The sequence below is a fragment of the Rhodotorula graminis genome, assembly GCF_001329695.1.
Source record: "Rhodotorula graminis WP1 unplaced genomic scaffold RHOBAscaffold_5, whole genome shotgun sequence".
In the NCBI taxonomy this organism is placed as follows: domain Eukaryota; kingdom Fungi; phylum Basidiomycota; class Microbotryomycetes; order Sporidiobolales; family Sporidiobolaceae; genus Rhodotorula; species Rhodotorula graminis.
This window is the reverse complement of record NW_017264932.1, coordinates 620301-641119: the sequence shown is the minus strand read 5'-3', so window position 1 is coordinate 641119 and position 20819 is coordinate 620301. Positions and strand designations below refer to the sequence as shown.

Below are 20819 nucleotides of genomic sequence, written 5' to 3'. Positions count from 1 at the left end.
CTCGTCCCGACGCGACAGAGACGCGTCGACCCTCTCAAGCCCTCACCACCTCTCGGAGCGACCCGGCATGGGCGAGCTCGTGCCCGACACTCCTCGCGGCACCGCAGAGCCGCACGCCCACCCGCCCGGCGACGCACCGCCCGCGACCCAGTTCCTCGACTCGCACGGCCAGTCGTACCTCCTCGACAACCTCGCAGGCGACTCGAGCAGGCGCACGTCGTCTCAGCTCCCTGCGACGCTCCCTGACCGACCCGACCTGAGCGCCGGCAGGCCGCACATCGAGCGCAACGACGACGACGACGACGTCGACCAACTCGACGAGGACTCGGTGCCCGACTCGCAGCAGCAGCAGCAGCGGCTCCCGCCAGACGACGAGGCCAACACGCTTCAGGACTCGCTGCCCCTCGCGACGCCCGCCGGCGGCCCTCCTCCTCTTCCGCTCCTCCGCTCCCAGTCGGCCCTCGTCCTCGGACCTGACGACCCCTCGGGCTACTCGGACCACGAGCCCGGCGTCGGCGACCTCGGCGAGACGCAGGCCGCGCACAGCCTCGACGACGACGACAGCTGGGCGTCGCGCGGCGACAAGAGCCGCAGGCGGTCGGTTGGCGGGCGCGGGTCGGGCCGGGCGAGCGTGAGCGTGAGCGGGCGCGAGCTCGACGACGAGCTCGACGGCGAGGACGACGTCTCGATGGACCTGACGAGGGCCAATGGTCGAGTTCTCCCGAGCCACGAGGACAGCGGCGGGCACGAGGCGCCTCGCGCTTCCGACTCGCAGAAGGAGAACCCGTCGCCATCGCTCCCGTCGGCGCGCTCGCAGGGCTACCCGCCCTTCAGCCTGTCGGTCCAGAGCAACGTCGACGACGCGAGCGGCGCCCCGTCGTCGTCGCCCGCTGTCGCCCTGCACCTCCTCGCCTCCCGACGCCCGGCGACGAGGAAGGCCTCGCCTGGGACGGGCGGCCTCGACAAGCCGCAGGCGAGCGCCGACAAGGCGGGAGGCGCGCCGTCCTCGTCGAGTGGCCGTCGAGCGCTGTCGTCGAGCTCGAATGCGTGGGATCCGTCGACGAGCATGAGCGGGCCCGAGGTGCGCTTCACCTTCTCCCTTCTGTCTGCCCTCCCACATGGGACGCCCGACTGACACCTGCGACACCCAGACCTCGACGCCCGCCTTCGCCAACGTCCCTCCTGCTCCTCCCGTCACCGCAACCCGCACCCTCCCGACACTCACCCTCGCCGACCCCGACCCGCTCGACCCACCCCTCGCGCGCTCGAGCACTCTCCCCCTCGCTCCACCGCGCCGCGCTCCGACCGCCGCCGCCGTCGTCAACTCGGACCTGCTCGCCTCGTCGGCGGCCATGAAGGCCGTCGTGCCCGGGAAGAAGAAGCGCCGCGCCGAGGCGTGGGACGGCATCTCGCAGTCGGACGAGTCGGTGCGCGCGAGCGAGTCGCTCGCGACGTCGGCGCCCGACCACGACGTCGATGCCAACGCCGAGAGCGCGACGCTTCCGCCGACGCTCGTGCACGACGCGGGCGAGCCGGGCGCCGGCGCGAGCGGGACAGGGCGCGAGGCGCGGGAGGAAAAGGAGGGCGAGCCGGTCGAGGACGAGACGCCGCTCGACGCGACGATCCGTCACGACGAGGGCGCCGGCGACGAATCGGTGGGCAGCTCGTTGCCGGCGACGGCGGCGGCGACGGGACCGGTCGCCGAGGACGAGGCCGACGAGTCGTCGCTCGAGCCGCTTCCTCGCCGCAACCCCAACCTCCCGCCGCTCTTCTACGACGGCCCGACCGCGACCGCCTCGTCCTCGGGCTCGTCGCCCGGCTCGCGCAGCCCCGTCAAGGCCGACGCCGCCACGGCCTCGAAGGGCAAGAACCGCCTGTCCGACATCTCGGAGCTCAAGAGCTCGCTCGAGCCGCCGTCGCAGGCGATCGAGGTGCCCGCGACGCAGACGCAGTACGACGTGCTCCAGCCGGCGAGCGCCACGACGCAGGACGTCGAGGTCGACAGTGCGTCCCCGCTTTCCCTCGCTCTCGGACCCCGCGCCCGACCCTGGACACTGACACCTCCTCGAGCGCCCGCAGAGAGCTGGCACGCCTCGTTCCAGCACGACACGTCGACCGACAGCGCCGCGACGCACCGCCAGTCCGCGCCCGCACCCCTTACGCGCGCCCTCAAGCGCGTCGCTCCTCCCCCGACCCCTGTCGCCGACCACGCCGCGGCCTCGTCCTCCGCCTCCACTTCTCGCCCTCGCTCGCGCCTTCCCTCGCTGCACGACGACGGCGCCGACCTGTCGACCCTCCCGCAGGCGACGCAGCACCTCCCCGTCCCCGAGTCGTCCCCCGAGGTCCCGCTCCAGCAAGCCGCGTCCGCGCGCGCACGCTCGCCGGCCTCGCGCCGCACGCCGTACGCCGGCCCGAGCAGCAGGGGCGTCGTCGTGCCGGACAGCGACGGCCCGACGCAGGAGGAGCAGCAGTTCGTCGCCGAGTCGGTTCGCGCCGTCGCCGCCGCCAAGGGCAAGGCCAGCCGCGATGCGGGTCGGGCTGCGGCGCCAGCGCGAGCACACGCCGCCGCGATGGACGTCGACGAACCGATCCTCGAGCAGGACTTTGGCGGCGGGTTCGACGGCGGGGAGGAGGACGAGGAGATGCGCGACGAGGGCACGCTGCTCGAGGAGGCGCGCGAGGAGGAGGAGCAGCCTGCGCCCGTCTCGGCGACCAAGGGTAAGGGCAAGGCTAAGGCTAAGGCCAAGCCTAAGCCCAAGCCCGTCGAGCGCGCCGTCGTCGAGGCGCCCGAGCCGGTCAAGAAGGTCAAGAAGGTCGTCGCGCCGCCGCCGTTCAAGGGCAAGAGCAAGGACAAGGGCAAGGGCAAGGCCAGCTCTCGCGCCTCTACTTCCTCTCGTCGTCGTGCTCGCGACGACGACGACGACGACAACGACGAGGCGAGCGATGCGCAGCAAGAGTCGGACGACGCGCTTGACCTGTTCCACGAGACCAACTACTCGGCGCCGCCCGCGCTCAAGAACAGCAAGGCCCGTTCCGCACGCGCCTCGGCCCGCGCTCCTGTCGTCAAGAAGGACAAGGGCAAACGTCGGGCGAGCGCGACGCCGCCGCCGCCACTCGACGAGGACGAGGACGACGCTCCTTCGCCGCGCAAGAAGCGCAAGGTCGCCGCCACGCCCGTCGTTGAGATCCCGGTCTCGTCGCCGGTGCGCAAGCCGTCGTCGTCGAGGGCCACGTCGGCGACCAAGAAGCGCGTCGTCGCACCGTCGTCGGCCGTCGTCAAGAAGGGCGGTCGTCGCTCGAGCGCGAGCGCTGCGTCGACGAGGGCCGCCTCGCCCGAGCCGCCCGCCGCAGGTCCTTCTCGCTCTCGCCTCCGTTCCGCCAGCCGTAGCGAGCCCGCTCGCACGCCCTCGCCCGCCCTCACGACCGACTCGAAGCCGTCGATCAAGTCGCGCCTGCTCCCGTCTGCGCCCTTCACGCGTGTCCTCGCCTTTTGGCGCGACGGCGACACGGGCTACTACCCGGGCACGATCGTCGCGCTCGTCGGCGGCAAGTTTGACGTCCTGTTCGACGACGGCTCGCGCGGCAAGATCCTGCCCGACGAGATCCGCCGGTGCGAGCTCGTCGCGGACGACCGCTGCACGTCGTGGGACCACGAGCCCGACACCGAGACGCAGCGTGGCTCGTTCGACCGCGAGCTCGTCGTCACGGCCGTCGAGCGCGAGGCGCCGGCCGACGAGGATGACGAGGCGGCCGCCAAGCCGGGCCAGGGCCTGAGCGCCGACGACGTCCTCGTCGTGCGCGCCGGCACCCGGTCGCTGCGCATCCCCGTCTCGGCGATCCGCATCAGCCCGCGCAACGCGCTGCAGCTCGACGACCGGCGCCTGACGGACGACGAGCTCGCCCTGTTCGAGGGCAAGGAGCGCCCGCGCCGCACGACGCTGCAGCGGCTCGACCTGCTCAAGGCGCCCAAGGCGCCCGCCGTCGACGAGATGCGCAAGGTGACGGGCGCAGAGCGCGACCGCCTGTTTGGGCGCACTGCGTTCATCGTCACGACGAGCACGGCGGGCAGCATCGCCGTCGGCTCGGCGTCGTCCTCGTCATCTTCGGCGGCGGCGGCGGCGGCGGCGACGCGCAAGCAGCTCGCGGCGCCCGTGTTTGACCGCGGCGCGTTTATAAAACTTAAAACCTTAGAGGCTATTTAAGTTGCTGATTTATATTAATTTTATTGTTCAAACATGAGAGCTTAGTACGTGACTCGTCGCCAGAGCTCGAGTTCCGCAAGGCCGACTTTCGCCACGTCGAGGACATCTTCCTGTTGACGAACCGCGCGTGTCAGACGAGCAAGTACCTCGTGTCGCTCGCGCTCGGCGTCCCGTGCCTGTCGCTCGAGTTTGCCGTGCACTCGACGGCCGCCGTGCGTCCCCCTCTCTCTCTCTCGCATCCTCTTCCCTCTCGAGCGCAACACTGACTCGCTCGCCTCGAACACACAGGGAGTCCTCCTCGACTGGCGCCCGTACCTCCTCACGGCCGGGTACCTGCACGACCTCGGCACCTACGGCCTCGGGTCGCAGCTGCGCGCGCTCTCCAAGACCGAGTACGGCCTCGAGTCACTCGCGGCCGTGCACGCCAAAGGCGGCGTCTTCAAGGGCAAGAGCTTTGTCGTCGTCATGCGCAAGGGCGACCGGGCCAAAGCCGACGTGCGTCGCCTTGCTCTCCCTCTCCCTCTCCCTCGTCGATTCGCCCCGTCCCTGACCCACCCTTGTTCTCTCGCCCGCCCCGCCGCCGCAGACCCTGTCAGAGCGCTCCTACGCCGTCTTGTCCCTCCTCGCGTGCGCCTCGGCGCGCCTCGTCCACTTTGTCGCCACGGTCGACGACGCGCGCGCCGCCACGGGCTACGACTACGTCTTCCTCGAGGACGACTCGGCCGTCGTCGGCGCCGGCGGCAACGGCGGCGGCAAGGGAGGGTCGTCGTCAGCGTCGGCGGCGGCGGCGTCGTCGGCGTCAGCGCTCAGGCACCACAAGGGCCTCGTCAACATGGTGTGGCTCAAGCAGTGCCTCATGGCGGGCAGGCTGCTGCCGGCTGAGCGCATGCGGCAGGTCGACGAGTGACCATGCGCGGCGGGGCGCGAGACGGGCCTTGACGAGGAGCGTGCGAGGGTCGTCGGCGGCGTTGTACACTTTCCTGCCCTCGTTGTTGTTCGCTTTTGCAGTCCCTCTCTCTGTGCAACTCGCTCGCTTTCAGGATCTCTCACAGGTCGGTTTCGTACTCGCGCGGGCCGGACGAGAGACAGAGAAGGAGAGGGGAACGTGTTCCAGGGCGACGCGACTCGTCGTCGTCGTCGTTGCGCTCTCGTGCTCGACGGCAAAAGAGAGGCAAAGACAGAAGGAGAGAGTGTGCGGCGAAATTGACAGGCGGGCACTCGATGCGCTCCGTTCTGACGGGAGGTCGCCCGAGGGGCGGGCGCGAGACCAGCCTTCTAATTGATCGTCGCGGTTCCACAGAGGGAGGTACTCTAGCTTCTCGGAATCCCGACCTGCCCTGGGGTGGCGGCGAGGTCGGACTGTCTAAGGTATCGAGAGCGGGGGAGGGAGGGAGGGGGGACGAGGGAGGTTGGGAAGGTTAGTGAGGCGACGCTGCGCTCGACGGCGCGCTCCGTGCCGGGGCGGGGCCGTGTTGGCTGACTGGGCGATGCGGCGAGGCGGTCGGCGGAGCGCAGGCGGGCGCACGAGGGCGAGAAGCAGAGGCACAGCCGGGTACAGGTGCCGCGAGGCCGCGAGCGCGGGCGAGGCTGGGGCGCACGACGAGGCCGTCGTGTCGAGGCGACCGCAGGGGTGCCCGCTCTCGACAGGAGCGACGTCGAAGGCGGAGCCGGGGCAGGTCGAGTCGCGGCGGCCGAGTCGTCCGAGCTCGCCCGCGACCACACGGTCCAGCGCGAAGCACGCGCAAGAAAAGCTGCGTGGATGGGGAGGGACAAGGGAGGGAAAGGGTCAGCGAGCCTGCATGGCGGCGCACACGCGCTGAGAAGGAGAGAGAAGAGGGCGCACCTAAAACAGCTTGCCCGCCCGAGACTGGCGAAGGCGGACGACGATCCCTCGCGTCCACGAGGGGGAGCAGCAGGTGGGTGCGTGTCGTGGCAGGCGAGGTGCGGGGGAGCTGGTGGTGTGCGCAGTCTGTGGAGCTAACCCTGAGCGGGGCGAGGTGGTTGCGGCAGAGTTGCGAGTGAGAGAGGAAGGAGGAGAGCGACGAGCGAGCGCGAGGAGACCCACGCCTCGCATACAGCAGCACCTCTCGGTCCCACGCACAGGCTACTCGACTGCCTGCTGTGCAGTCCACTGCTTGGACGCACCTGCGCACCCACCCACCACCGCCCCAGCAGCGAGCAGCGCCGCGCGACCCGACTCGCCTCGCTTCGCTTCGCCGACCGACCGACCGCCCGCCCGACCACCTCGCAATCCAGCTCTGCAGGCCATCGAGACGAGCACAGTGCGTCCACCAGTCCTCCTGTAGTCGATAGGCGTGCGTGCCCTGGCGCCCGAGGCCCGCCGTGCTGACCGGACCTCTCCCTTTCCTTCATCGGTGCAGTCCGACTCGCCCTCCTCGCGCCCTACACCACCGCCTCGCGAGGCCCACGACACCTGCACAGCGTCGTCCTGCACCCTCTCGCACCCGACGAGCCCTGGCAACCCTCGCCCGAGCGTCCCCCCTCCCTCCTCGCGCACCTCGCTCGCGCCTCCTCCCGCTCGCCGCACCTGCGCCAGGCACGCACCACCACGCCCGCCGCAACTCCGCACGGCGGCCAACACCCGCCCTGCTCGACGCCGTCCGCTCGCCGCCACTGCCACCATGGCCAGCGACGCCAACCTCCAGCAGCAGCAACAGCACCACTCGTCGGCGTTCCCGCCAGAAACCCCGCCCGGCCTTGCCTCGTCGTCGTCGTCCGCGTCCTACCACGACCAGGTCGCCGCCGCTCAGCACCAGCACCAGCAGCATCAACAGCAGCAGCTCGCTCAGCAGCACCACCACCTCCAGCAGCAGCAGGCCTACATGCAGCAGCAGCAGCAGCAGCGGTACCCCGTCCACCCGCCTAGCACCCCCCTCAGCCACGCCTCGCCCCAGCCGACCACCTCGCCGAGTGTCAAGATCTCGCCCGACACGCTCGCGAGCCTCACCGGCGGCTCCAGCGGCGGCGTCGGCGGTGGCGGTCCAGGCGTCGCGCAGGCGAGCTCGCCCTTCTCGGGCGGCGGGTCCGTCATCTCGCCGACGGGCTCGTCCTTCTCGACCGCGGGCCACATGGGCGGCGGCGGCGGCGGTGGTGGTGGGCCCGGGCCGGGCGAGGCGGGCGAGGGCGCCGGCTTCTCGCGCACGGCCGCCATGGCGCTCGCGGGCGCCTTGGGCATGAGCAGCGCGCCGACGATGCAGCCGTCGCAGCAGGCCGGTGCCGCACCCGGTGGCGGCGCAGGCGGCGCAGGGCCCATGTCGCTCGCCGGCATGGACGTCGACCTCGGCTCGTTCGCGACGCCGCCACATTCTGGCCCGTCGTCGACCGGCGGATCGACGCCGTCGAACGGCTCGGGCCCGCCCTACTACGCGTTCCAGTCGCAGCAGCAGCAGCCGTCGGGCGCGTCGTCGGCGTCGTCGTCGGTCCCGTCGGCCCAGCTCACGCAGAACACCCTCCCGCCGCCGTCGCACCCGGCGCCGACCCTCGGCTCGGCACCGCGCCACCACCCGTACGCGCACCCGTCCCGGCCCGGCCTCACGCCGTCGCACAGCCAGACGTCCATCTCGGGCCTGCCGCACTACCTCTCGGCGAGCGCCGGGGCCTCGCCTGCGTCGTCTGCTGGCGGCCCGACGCCCTCGCCCGGGCCGCCGCCCTCGGCCACGCCTGAGCCTCCTGGCGGCGGCGGCGGACAAGGCGGCGGGACGTTCGCGCTCGGGCTCCCGGGCCTCTCGTCGGCGCAGGTCCCCTCGCGCGTTCACTCGGCGCCAGGCCACATCCTGTCGCTGTCGACCTCGGGCCTCGACGGCCACGGTCACGGGCACCTGCTCGGCCGCGCGGGCTCGCCCCACCTGAGCGCGGACCCGGACTCGATGGGCGCGCAGCAGCAGCACCGGTTCCTCAACGGCATCGACCAGCAGCCCCTGTCGGCCATCTCGATGGGCGGCGACGGCAGCGTGTCGGGCAACGACTTGCTCCTCTTGTCGACCAACTTGGCCCCGTCGTCGACGACGCCCGGGCTCGGACCCGGCCCGAGCAGCCTCGCGCCGCCGTTCGGTGCCACCGGGCCCGGTGGCGGCGGCGGCGGCGCGCTCACGATCGACACGCTCCAGGCGTCCAAGGTCATGTCGTCCCTGACGGCGCCCCAGTCGGCCCCGGCGACGACGACGCTCGAGGACGACCGGCTCCCGCCGGGCGCGTACAACGACAGCGTGCGCGCCGCCATCTCGCTCCTCCAGAAGCGGCTTCCGATCATGGGCGCCGCGCTGTCGACGAGCGAGGCCGAGTCGGGCCAGGACGAGGAGGAGATCTGGAAGGGCATCGAGGGCGCGTACGAGGAGCTCAAGCGCATCATGAGGGGCAGGAGGGACACGCGCCGGCACCACGGCATGGGATCCGCCAGCTCCAAGGTGCGTCCCCTCTTCCTCCCTTTCTCTCCCCTAACGTGCAGTCACTGACTCTCTGCGCTCGTCCTACAGCGCACCGTCTACACGATGGAGCTCGAGTCGCCCGTCACGCCCATCGACCGCGACCGCTCGAACTTCCTCGGCGCGCCGCCGCTCGTCCACTCGCACTCGACGCCCGACGTCGGCCTGGCCGCGCAGGCGACCGCCGCACGACAAGCCGCGACCGCCCAGATGCAGCAGCAGCAGCACGCCGCCCAGCTGCAGATGCAGCAGCAGGTCCAGGTCCAGGCCGAGGCGCACGCGCGCGCCCAGGCGCAGCTCCAGGCCGAGGCGGACCGCGCCCGGGCCGAAGCCGAGCAGCGCGCGCGCGCCGAGGAGGACGCGCGGCAGCAGATGGAGAACGAGGCGCACATGCGGGCCGAGGCCGAGGCCAAGGCGGTTGCCGAGCAGCAGCGCGCCGAGCAGGCCGTCCGCGAGGCCGAGCAGTACCAGCAGCAGGTCATGCAGGCCGAGCAGATGATGCAGGCTGAGCAGCTGCGCCTCGCGCGCGAGCGCCTCCACCAGCACATGCAGGAGGGCGCTGCCGGCGCGCCGCAGACGCTGCCCAACCCGCCCGTCGAGATGCAGCAGTCGCAGTCGCAGGGCCAGCCTCCGCCTCAGCAGCAGCAGCAGCAGCAGCAACACGTCGGCCTCGACCAGCAGCAGCAGCAGCAGCAGCCGGCGCAGCTCTCGTACGCCAACCCGAACCCGTTCGGCCAGCTGCAGCCACCGCCGGGCATGCCGATGGGCGCGCTCCCGACCTCGTCGATCTCGACCAACGGCCTGTCGCAGAGCCTGTACCCGTCGCACGCCGGCAGCCAGCACGGCACGCCGCAGCCGTCGTCGGCCTTCTCGCCTTACCCGGGCGGCTTCGACCCGGCGGCCGACATCACGATGCAGCAGCTCCAGCAGATGCAGGGCCTGCCCGGCTATCCGCTCGGCGGCGCGCAGCAGCAGCAGCAGCAACAGCAGCAGCAGCAGGCGCCGCTCGGCGACTCGGTCGACCCGGCCTCGCTCGGCGGCATCGCCCCGAGCACCGTCTCGCCGCCGAGCGCCGGCCCGTCCGCGTTCGCCTCACTTGCCACCAGCACCGGCCCGGGCCCCGTGCGCCAGTCGCGCTCGCGCGCCGCGTCCCAGTCGGGCTACACGTCGTCCGGGTCGAGGTCTCGCGCCGCGTCCGGCTCGGGCTACCAGGTCCTGCTCGAGAGCCGGTCGCGCGCCGCGAGCTCGGCGAGCTCGGTGTACCAGACGTTTGAGCGCGACGAGGAGGACGACGAGGGCGAGGACGGCGCCGACTTTGAGCACGAGATCGACGTCGGCGGCAACGGGCCCGCGAGTGCGCGCTCGAGCCAGATGGGCGCCGCGAGTGCGGGCGTCGACCAAGACACCAAGGCGAGGATGGACCCGGTCTTTGTCGACTTTCTCGCGAGCGTCTGCTCAAACCGTGCGTCGGCCGTTCCCCTCCTTCTCTGCCGCATGCGCCGCACGGACCGCCCTGGACCCAGACTGACTCTTCTCTCCCTCCTTCGTCACGCACGTCCACAGTCGACGCGACCGACTCGAAGGGTGAGCCGATCCACCAGACGCTCATGGCGAAAAAGATGGAGAAGCTCGACCAGAGCCACGACTTTCGCCCGTTCAAGTTCCGCATCCAGGCCTTCACCAACGCGTTCGCCGAGTCGCTCGCACGCTCGGGCGCGTTCGACTCGGAGGTGCCCGTCAAGAAGGTGCGCCAGTACCTGTGGGCGCAGCCGTACATCTCGCGCTTCAACGACGACGGCAAAAAGGCCAAGGTGCGTCCACCCAGCACTCTCTCTCTTCCCCTCCTCCCCTCCCACGCTCTGCCCCGACTGACCATATGCCTCGCACCCCTGCAGTCCAAGGGCAACCACATCTGGACCGTCGAGGCCAAGAAGATGCCCGACAAGAAGTGGCTCTTCCGCGAGTTCACGCGCTGCATCAAGGGCACGGCGCCGTCGGTCGCGTTCGTCGGCCTCACGTGGTCGTGGGCGCCGCGCGTGTGGGACCCGCAGTGCTCGAGCGCGGCCATCGACGCGTCGTTCATGTCGCCGAGCCTGCCCGAGTGGCTCGCGTGGGACGACAACGTCCTCCAGGGCGAGGTGCCCGAGTCTGCGCTCGGGCAGACGCTCGAGGTCGAGGCCGTCGCGACGTTCCAGATGGGCAACAAGGTGCAGCAGCTCAAGGCGTCGACCCACTTCCTCGTCGCGTCGCCGCACGACACCGAGGACCCGGCGCTCGCGCTCCAGGCCGCCCAGATCGCGAGCAAGAACAAGGAGGAGGAGCGCGAGCGCCTCAACGAGCCGTCCGAGGACCAGAAGCCGCTCCTCATGGGCTCGGCCGACAACCTGCAGCTCGCGAGCCCGCCCGACTCGGGCGCGCAGTTGTACCGCTCGCCAAGCCTCGGCGGCTCGGGCCTGTTTGAGCCGCAGCCTGGCGGGCAGCTCCTGTCGGCGCACCTTGGCGGTTCGGGCGCGGGCTCGTACTCGTCGAGCCTCGGTACGCCCGGGAGCGGCCTCGAGGCGAGCTTCGCGCAGCAGCTCGAGGCGCAGCACCACCAGCAGCTGCAGGACGAGCACCTCCTCGCTCAGCTCCAGCACCACTCGGGCGGCCAGCAGCAGCAGCAGCAGCAGCAGCTCCAGGGCGACATGCAGGTCGACGACGCGCAGGCGGCGCTCCACGCCCACTACGCAAACCTCGCCATGCAGCAGAGCCAGTCGTTCCAGGCCCTGTCGCCCGGTCAGATGTCGTTTGCGCCGCCGCCCGAGCTCGTGCAGACGGCCCTGCAGGACGCGGCCGGCATGGGGATCGACCCGGCGAGCTGTGCGTCCCTCCCTCTCTCTCTTCCTCCCCTCTTTTCGCCTCGGTCGCCGGATCGCTCACTCTCTTGCTCGCACTCGCAGTCACCTCGATCCACCCGAACGTCCTGTCGCAAGCCACGTCCGGCACGGGCACCCCGGCCGGCGTCTTCCACCTGCACGACATGGGCCAGCAGCCGCCGTTCACGCACGAGCCCTCGAACATGTAACCTCGCCGCCCTCTTTCCTCTCTCTCCCCCTCTCGCCTTTGTCTTCGTTCGTCGCCCCTTGTTGTGTTCGTCCTTGTTTCGACTTTCCGGGCTCGAGGGCCCTCCTGTCCTTCCTCCTCCTCCCTCCCCTCCTTCAAAAAAGGGCCGCACCCTCTCGCCCTCGCCCTCGTCCTCGCCCACGCAATTTGTCGTAGAGGCACTCTCGCACTCTCGTTCGTCGTGTACCTGTACCACCCCCGCCTCGTACGGACCTCTTCCCCTCCCTCGCTCTTCCTCCCTCCCTTGTCTCGAATAGAACCGACGCCGTCGTCGCGCCTTTTCGGCGTTGACGCGCGCACAAGATGCCTTCCCTTGGAACTCGATACAGCGTTCATGGACTCGGGTGGTCGCCTGTCGAAGAGTTGCCTCGCGCGTGAGAGGCCGGGACGTCGTCGTCGTCCCGAACGCTCGCCTCCTCTTCTTCTCGCGGCCTCTCCTCCTCGCCCTCTCGTCTTTCGCCTGCTGCCTCGCCGTCACTCCGAGATGCTCGTCGCGAACTTTGGCCTGACTGGGCCGACGAGTCCGCCGCGTCGGACCCGCTCCCCGTCGACCTCGCCTTCTCGCGAGCCATCGACCTCGCCCCGTCGTCGCGCTCCGGCCGGCAAACCTCTCCCCCCTGTCACGCGCCAGCCTCTATCGCCCCCCCCGACGTCGTCGCACGACCCATGCGAGCTCTTCCCGAGCGACGACGCGCTCGCCGCGACGGCCTCGTCCCCGACAACTCGCGACGCTCCCGGACCACCTTCGCACGACACATCGTCACGCTCGCCATCGTCGCCGCCGACCCGGCACCACCTGCGCTCGTCGTCGCTGCTCGAGGCGGCCCACATCGCGCCGCGGGACGCAACGTGGCAGTGCAAGGGCGACGAGGGAGGGCTGTGCTTCGCGAGGCGGGACCAGTCGGCGCGCAGCTGGGAGGACGAGCCGGGACCTGGATACGGTGCGCCCAGCGCTCTCTCCCTCTCTCTCCCTCTCTCTCTCTTTGCGACGACGGCAGACACGAGAGCTGTCAGCATTGCGGTCCGCAGGCGTCCCTTGCGACGGTCACGACGTGCGCGAGGTGTGCGGCGGCGTCGTGCTCGCGTCGCACGAGGCCGAGGACACGCTCGGCGGCGCGACGCACGAGGCGACGATCATGCGTCGGCACGGGTCGCAGCAGGAGGAGGACGCGGTCGTCGTGGCACGCTCGTGAGGAGGGCGACGAGGGCGGGGCCGGTGCGAGCGCGGCATTTCGCGGGGGCCGTTGCATGTAGGGCAGGCTCGAGACGAGGTGGTCCCTTCTCCAGCCCTTGTGTAGCTTGCAGCGCCGAGCATGAGATCCCAGCACGTTGTGCAGTCGTGCGTCGCGCCAAGCCTCGAGCCCCATCACGAGCCGCCTGGTCCGACTCGTCCTCGCCGAGAGACCCAGAGCCGAGAGCGAACCGGGAGAGCTAGCTGCGCGGTCCAGGTCGAGCGTCGACGCGAGAGCAGGAAGTGCGACGGCGGAGCGACGGCTGCGCTGACGAACCGAGAAGGGCGAAGAGCAGGCTCGACCGATGAGCGGCGTGTGTGCGCGCGCAGATGCGCTCAGAGGCCCTCAGCTCGCCGTCGTCGATCGTACAGGCGGGCTTGAAGGCCGGCGTGTTCGAGGCGGTGAGGTCCTTGGCGCGCAACGAGCGGGGCGAGGGCGAGGGCGACGGGCAGCGGGCAAGGGCGTACGGGGGCGGGCGGTGTGGCGGCTGGTTGCGCGCGCTCGACGAGCATGTGCTCACCCAGCGAAAGGGCGGCGAGGTGACGGTGAGCGGTCGAGAAGAGCGCGAGCCGGAGATGCGACCTTGTGCCGCCAGCTCACCCGTCGCCTCGCCATGACTCACACGGACGCCGTAGTGGCAGCTCCGGCAGCGCTCAAGCGGGTCCCACGACGCGCATGTGCCGCTCCTGCAGCGCGACGAGGGGTCGTCGGGTTCGTGTTGAGGCGACAGCTGGGTGAGTTCAACGCCGTCCACCTCCTCTCTCTCCCCCCTGGATGAGCTGACCAGGTCTGCAACTGCCCACACAGAGATCTCGCTCGTGTTCCTGGTCGCGACCCTCGGCGCAAACGCGCTCACTCGGAACGAGCCCCATCTCTCGACCGCCCTCACCCCGGACCCGTCGTTCCACCTGCGCTCAGTCCCGGCGCGCTTCTTCCACCTGTCGTTCCGCAAGCCCGGTACCGAGCTCTACTACAAGGGTCGCGAGTGCGTCGACGTGCCCCCTTGCCCTCCCTCGCACGCGCAGCTGACCCTCTCTCTCCCTCTCGCAGCGACGCCTTCTTTATCGGTTGGTGGGTCGTCGCCTTCTGCTTCACCCGCGAGGTCGTCATGCGGTGGATCTTTGAGCCGATAGCGCGGCGGAGCGGCATCAAGTCTCGGCGGGCGCTGGTCCGCTTCGCCGAGCAAGGGTGGTCGCTCACCTACTACGGTGCGTCCTCGCCTCTTTCCTCTCGTCCTGCGCGTCCGCCCGACCTGACCGACGACCTCCTCGCAACAGCATGCTCGTGGATGCTCGGCCTGGTGCGCCCGCCTCTCGCTCGACCTGTTCGACCCGCCTCGACCCTCGTCTTACCTCGCCTTGCCCGCCCGCAGTACATCAACCAAACGAGCCCGTACGCGAGCCTCAACACGCTGCACTTCTGGAAGGGCTACCCGCACGACGCGCTGCCGGCGCTCACCAAGTGGTACTGTGCGTCCACTCGCCGTCCCCTCCTGTCCCTCGTCGTGCGCTCTGACCTCGCGCTCTCCTCCTCGAGCAGACCTCGTCTCGACAGCCTGTGCGTCCTTCGCCTCTCTTCTCGACGGTCTCCCCTTTTGCCTGTGTGACCCGGAAACTGACGTTGCCGCCGCACCCTGCGCACAGTCTACCTGAACCAGATCATCGTCATCAACCTCGAGGCGCCGCGCAAGGACTACTATCAGATGTTCGCGCACCACATCATTACGGCCGTCTTGATGATGTTCAGCTACGTCCTGAACTGGACGCGGATCGGCAACACAATCCTGTGCACGATGGACCTCGTCGACATCCTCCTCCCGGTCCGTCCTCGCCCCTCGTCCTTCCTCTCGCCTCTCTTTTCTACTCCCTCGTCCTCCCTCTTCGTCGCCTCACTTACTCACGTCTGTGTCTCCTGCGTGCGCAGCTCGCCAAGCTGTTCAAGTACACGGGGCGGCACAAGGCGTCGGACGGGACGTTCGCGGCGTTCCTCGTGTGCTGGATCGTGACGCGGCACGTCATCTTTGGGCGCATCATCTGGAGCGTCGTGTCGGAGCCGCAGACGGTCCTCGAGTACGACTGGCGGTCCGAGGACGGCTACTACTTCAGCCACAACACGCAGCGGTACTTTGCTGTCCTGCTCCTCGCCCTCCAGCTCCTCATCTGCATGTGGCTCGCCATGAGTGCGTCCTCCTTTTCCTCTTCTCCTCACTCCTCGTCGACCGCCTCGACTGACTCGAGCCTCTCCTGCACGCGCACGCAGTTCTGCGGGTCCTGTACAACATGTTCGTCACGGGCAGCGCCGAGGACAACCGCAGCGACGACGAGGACGACGGCGAGGGCGACGACGAGCCGCCTCGACCGGCGGCGGTCAAGGCGAACGGCCACCACTCGAACGGCGGCGTCGAGAGTCGGAAATCTCGATAGACTCGGGGCCTCGCTTTGTCGTCCCTCTCGCTCTCTCTCTTGCATTTTGCAGCCTCGCAGTCGTTTGCATCGTCCCTAAGAGTGGCTCGTGTTCAGGTGCCGCGCGCGCGAGCAGAGAGGGCGAGAAAACGCGGGCCGCCGCACGAGAGGCGAGCCGGGGACCGAGGGACGACGACGATGGGTCGGTGTCGAGACCTATTCGGTGCTCTTTCCTTCCTCCTCCTCCTCCCCCTCTCCCTCTCGCCATTACGGCTCACGCTCGACTCTCCTCTACCCTCTCCCACCTCTCCCACCACTCGACAATGTCCACCGACGCTGTGTGAGTCCCCTCGCTCCTCTCTGCCGCCCCTCTTCCTCCGACCCAACGACGGCGTCACTCGGCGGCCGACCCACCTCGCCCGCCTCGGCACTCGAGCGCGCGCGCACGCCTCGCACGCATGCTGGTGGGGCTTGCGGTCCAGGGCGCGGTCAGAGCAGGGCGGCATGGGCGCTGGATCGAGCAGGATCTGGGCGCGAAGGTTGGGTGTCGCCGAACCGGGAGTCGGTGTGACGCAGCGAGTCCCCCTCTCGGCGGCGCGCCGCTGTGCCGGCGGGGCGTGCGGGCGACGGTGCCCGGCAGTGCTTTCACTGGACTGCATGGGCATGCGTGCGAGGCGGGCAGGCGGTGGCAGCGAGAGCGGGTCCCATCGATCGCATCTGCCCCTCGGCGTCCGAATTGCCGTCGCTGACTGGTTCCACCTCTTCGTCGCCATGCAGTGCCGACATCGGTCTCATTGGCCTCGCGGTCATGGTGCGTCGCGGCTGTGTCTCCCTCGCATCCTGTCGAGGTCGCCGCTGACCGTCTCGTCCTTTCCTCGGCGCGCAGGGCCAGAACCTCATCCTCAACATGGCCGACAAGGGTGCGTCCCTGCGTCTCTTTCTCGCCTATCGACTTGCACCTACTGACGAGCGTCGCTCTCTACAGGCTTCACCGTCTGCGCGTACAACCGCACCGTCTCGAAGGTCGACCACTTCCTCGAGAACGAGGCCAAGGGTCCGTCCGCTCTTTCGTCCCTCTCTGCCTCGTCCTGGGCCCGACACTGACCCTCGCCTCTCTTGCGTCCTGCAGGCAAGTCGATCGTCGGCGCCCACTCGGTCGAGGAGTTCTGCAAGCAGCTCAAGCGCCCCCGCAAGATCATCCTCCTCGTCAAGGCCGGCTCGGCCGTCGACGACTTCATCAAGCAGCTCGAGCCGTACCTCGAGGAGGGCGACATCATCATCGACGGCGGCAACTCGCACTTCCCCGACTCGAACCGCCGCACCAAGGAGCTCGAGGCCAAGGGCCTCCTCTTCGTCGGCTCGGGCGTCTCGGGCGGCGAGGAGGGCGCGCGCTACGGCCCGTCGCTCATGCCCGGCGGCTCCAAGGCCGCGTGGCCCCACATCAAGGAGATCTTCCAGAAGACGGCCGCCCAGACCGACGGCCAGCCGTGCTGCGACTGGGTCGGCGACGCCGGCGCGGGCCACTACGTCAAGATGGTCCACAACGGCATCGAGTACGGCGACATGCAGCTCATCACCGAGGCGTACGACATCCTCAAGCGCGGGTTCGGCATGGAGGAGAAGGAGATTGCCGCCGGTGCGTCCCCTCCCTCCCTCTCGCCCGCGGTCGTCGTTGTCGTCGTCGTCGTCGTCCAGACCTGACCTTTGCCCTCACGCAGTCTTCGAGACCTGGAACAAGGGCGTCCTCGACTCGTTCCTGATCGAGATCACGACGACCATCCTCAAGTACAACGACGACGACGGCGTCCCCCTCGTCACCAAGATCCTCGACGCCGCGTCGCAGAAGGGCACCGGCAAGTGGACCGCCACCAACGCGCTCGACCTCGGCATGCCCGTCACCCTCATCGGCGAGGCCGTCTTTGCCCGCTGCCTGTCGTCGATCAAGGATGAGCGCGTCCGCGCGTCCAAGGTCATCGGCGGCCCCCAGATCGAGCCGTTCACGGGCGACAAGAAGCAGTTCATCGACGACCTCGAGCAGGCCCTGTACGCGTCCAAGATCATCTCGTACGCCCAGGGCTTCATGCTCATGCGCGAGGCCGCCAAGGAGTACAACTGGACCCTCAACAACGCCGGCATCGCCCTCATGTGGCGCGGCGGCTGCATCATCCGCTCGGTCTTCCTCGGCGACATTACCAAGGCCTTCCAGGAGAAGCCCGACCTCGAGAACCTCCTGTTCGACGACTTCTTCAACAAGGCCAGTGCGTCGACTCGGTCCTCTTTTGCGTCCCTCGCACCTCTCGAGCCCGGACTGACCCCGTCCTCCTGCCTCTCTCTCTCCTTCCCGTCTTCCTCCACCTCCTCGCACCTCAGTCCACAAGGCGCAGCCCGGCTGGCGCCGCATCGTCGCGCAGGGCGCCCTGTGGGGAATCCCGACGCCGGCGTTCTCGACCGCGCTGTCGTTCTTCGACGGCTACCGCACCGAGCGCCTTCCTGCGTCGCTTCTGCAGGCGCAGAGGGACCTCTTTGGAGCCCATACTTTCCTTCTCCTCCCCGAGTACTGCGGCGACAAGTGTGCGTCCCCCCTCCCCCTGTCCTTGTCCTCCTTTCCTGTGGCCGGCAAGCTGACTCTTCCTTCCTCCTCCTCTCCTTCCTCCTCCGCGTTGGCTCGTGTGCACCGCTTCTGCAGATAAGGAGGGCGAGTACGTCCACGTCAACTGGACTGGCCGCGGCGGCAACGTCTCGTCCTCGAGCTACAACGTCTAAGGAGGTCCGCTCGAGGAGGAGGTGGAGGAGGGCAAGGTTGGGTCCCTGCCTCTCTCGCGTGCTGCGCTCCCCTGTGGAGCGTGCAGGTGCGCATGTGAATGTGTTCTCGGTCCCTCTCTGAAAATGCAGTGGTTCTCTCAGCATCCGTGGCTCGTGTTCGGTGAGAGAAGGCTGTGGCGGCTCGTCCGCTCAGATTGGTCCAGGTAGACTCTGTAGATCCTTGCAGCTCTATCTTACGAGAGGCTGAGCATCCGAGAATGCGACCAGGAAGAGGTGCCTCGAGGACACGCAAGTCGCAGCAGAGGACGCAAGAAGGTGCTCAAGTCCAGCTGGAGGACCTCTTGCCCTGCCTCCCTTTCCTTCAGTGCTGCTTGGTGCTTTGCTGGAGGGTACCTGACCCAAGCCACCCTTGGCCTCGTGCAATCAGGTGCGGACTGCAGTGACAGCCTCAGGCTACCGGAACCTCTCAACTTGGGAAGGGTGCAAAAGAGCAAGCTCTCTTCTCTTGTCTCCTGGCCCAGGCTCAGCCGAAACGTCCCCAGCAGACGGCAAGCGCAAGGCTGCCTTCCCGCTGCAGCCCAGGGCATCCAAAAAAGAGAGGGAATAGAAGAGCAGAAGAGCAGAGAACGGCCAAGGGTGATGCTGGAGCCACTCAGGCTCCTTCTGCGGTTGTTCAGGTGGTCAGAGTTGCTCTAGGTAAATCCAGAGCGTAGCACCTGCCACACCTTGACGCAGACCTATGGCAAATTTGCAGGGGTTCAGATCAACATCTCTCTTTGCAGGTAGGCCAGCTTCTCTCATCAGGTGGATGCGGTCTCCTATCCTGGTTCCCCCTCCTTCAGCTCCAGCTGTCCTCATTGGACTGGGATGCTGGAGAGGCTTTTGTGAGAGGGCAAATCGTAGTCCAGCCTAAGGGGCCGGAGTCTTCAGGCCGCCACGCCTTGTTCCTGTAAGTGACCTGCCCTGTAACTCTACAACCCTAAGCTTTGCCATCTGAGGCATCTTGCCCCAACTGGACTGGCCTGTCAGAGGAGGTTTTGTGACGGGCCAAATCGTAGTCCAGCCTAAGAGGCCGGGGTCATCAGGCCGCCACACCTTGTTCCTGTAAGTGACCTGCCCTGTAACTCTACAACCCTAAGCTTCACCATGTGAAGCATCTTGCCCCCACTGGACAGGTCTGTCACAGGAGGTTTTGTGACGGGCCAAATCATAGTCCAGCCTAAGGGGCTGGGGTCATCAGGCCGCCACCCCTTGTTCCTGTAAGTGACCTGCCCTGTAACTCTACAACCCTAAGCTTTGCCATCTAAGGCATCTTGCCCCAACTGGACAGGCCTGTCAGAGGAGGTTTTGTGACGGGCCAAATCGTAGTCCAGCCTAAGGGGCCGGGGTCATCAGGCCGCCACGCCTTGTTCCTGTAAGTGACCTGCCCGGTGACTCTACAACCCTAAGCTTTGCCATCTAAGGCATCTTGCCCCAACTGGACAGGCCTGTCAGAGGAGGTTTTGTGACGGGCCAAATCGTAGTCCAGCGTAAGGGGCCGGGGTCATCAGGCCGCCACGCCTTGTTCCTGTAAGTGACCTGCCCTGTATCTCTACAACCCTAAGCTTCACCATGTGAGGCCTCTTGCCCCAACTGGACAGGCCTGTCAGAGGAGGTTTTGTGACGGGCCAAATCGTAGTCCAGCGTAAGGGGCCAGGGTCATCAGGCCGCCACCCCTTGTTCCTGTAAGTGACCTGCCCTGTGACTCTACAACCCTAAGCTTTGCCATCTAAGGCATCTTGCCCCAACTGGACAGGCCTGTCAGAGGAGGTTTTGTGACGGGCCAAATCATAGTCCAGCCTAAGGGGCCGGGGTCATCAGGCCGCCACCCCTTGTTCCTGTAAGTGACCTGCCCTGTAACTCTACAACCCTAAGCTTCACCATGTGAAGCATCTTGCCCCAACTGGACAGGCCTGTCAGAGGAGGTTTTGTGACGGGCCAAATCGTAGTCCAGCCTAAGAGGCCGGGGTCATCAGGCCGCCACACCTTGTTCCTGTAAGTGACCTGCCCTGTAACTCTACAACCCTAAGCTTCACCATGTGAAGCATCTTGCCCCCACTGGACAGGCCTGTCAGAGGAGGTTTTGTGACGGGCCAAATTGTAGTCCAGCCTAAGGGGCCAGAGTCTTCAGGCCGCCACCCCTTGTTCCTGTAAGTGACCTGCCCTGTAACTCTACAACCCTAAGCTTCACCATGCGAAGCATCTTGCCCCAACTGGACAGGCCTGTCAGAGGAGGTTTTGTGACGGGCCAAATCGTAGTCCAGCCTCAGAGGCCGGGGTCATCAGGCCGCCACACCTTGTTCCTGTAAGTGACCTGCCCTGTAACTCTACAACCCTAAGCTTCACCATGCAAAGCATCTTGCCCCAACTGGACAGGCCTGTCAGAGGAGGTTTTGTGACAGGCCAAATCGTAGTCCAGCCTAAGGGGCCGGGGTCTTCAGGCCGCCACACCTTGTTCCTGGAAGTGACCTGCCCTGTAACTCTACAACCCTAAGCTTCACCATCTAAGGCATCTTGCCCCAACTGGACAGGCCTGTCAGAGGAGGTTTTGGGACAGGCCAAATCGTAGTCCAGCCTAAGAGGCCGGGGTCATCAGGCCGCCACGCCTTGTTCCTGTAAGTGACCTGCCCTGTAACT

General features: G+C 68.0%; 4 protein-coding genes across 4 annotated transcripts; all 4 read left to right on the top strand.

The window, feature by feature from the left end:
* Positions 1–67: 67 nt before the first annotated feature.
* Positions 68–5109, top strand: RHOBADRAFT_52852 (uncharacterized protein; the record flags this gene model as incomplete). Its single annotated transcript, XM_018416537.1, has 6 exons — positions 68–1081; positions 1152–2004; positions 2080–4151; positions 4268–4414; positions 4491–4697; positions 4789–5109. 6 exons carry the CDS (start codon positions 68–70, stop codon positions 5107–5109), a joined length of 4614 nt encoding a protein of 1537 aa, XP_018271879.1.
* Positions 5110–6844: 1735 nt separating this feature from the next.
* Positions 6845–11708, top strand: RHOBADRAFT_52851 (uncharacterized protein; the record flags this gene model as incomplete). The annotated part of the gene is made up of 5 exons (XM_018416536.1): positions 6845–8626; positions 8696–10106; positions 10208–10455; positions 10540–11503; positions 11584–11708. 5 exons carry the CDS (start codon positions 6845–6847, stop codon positions 11706–11708), a joined length of 4530 nt encoding a protein of 1509 aa, XP_018271878.1.
* A 2550-nt stretch (positions 11709–14258) lies between these two features.
* RHOBADRAFT_64840 (uncharacterized protein) lies at positions 14259–15473 on the top strand. Its single transcript, XM_018418594.1, has 6 exons — positions 14259–14278; positions 14351–14447; positions 14518–14535; positions 14622–14797; positions 14902–15157; positions 15238–15473. The coding sequence occupies exons 1-6, from the start codon at positions 14267–14269 to the stop codon at positions 15399–15401; spliced, it is 723 nt and encodes a 240-aa protein (XP_018271877.1). The 5' UTR covers positions 14259–14266; the 3' UTR covers positions 15402–15473.
* Positions 15474–15703: 230 nt separating this feature from the next.
* RHOBADRAFT_43258 (uncharacterized protein) lies at positions 15704–18143 on the top strand (the record flags this gene model as incomplete). Its single annotated transcript, XM_018414196.1, has 8 exons — positions 15704–15720; positions 16158–16191; positions 16267–16300; positions 16366–16434; positions 16510–17016; positions 17099–17638; positions 17751–17951; positions 18067–18143. The coding sequence occupies 8 exons, from the start codon at positions 15704–15706 to the stop codon at positions 18141–18143; spliced, it is 1479 nt and encodes a 492-aa protein (XP_018271876.1).
* Between the last annotated feature and the right edge of the window lie 2676 nt (positions 18144–20819).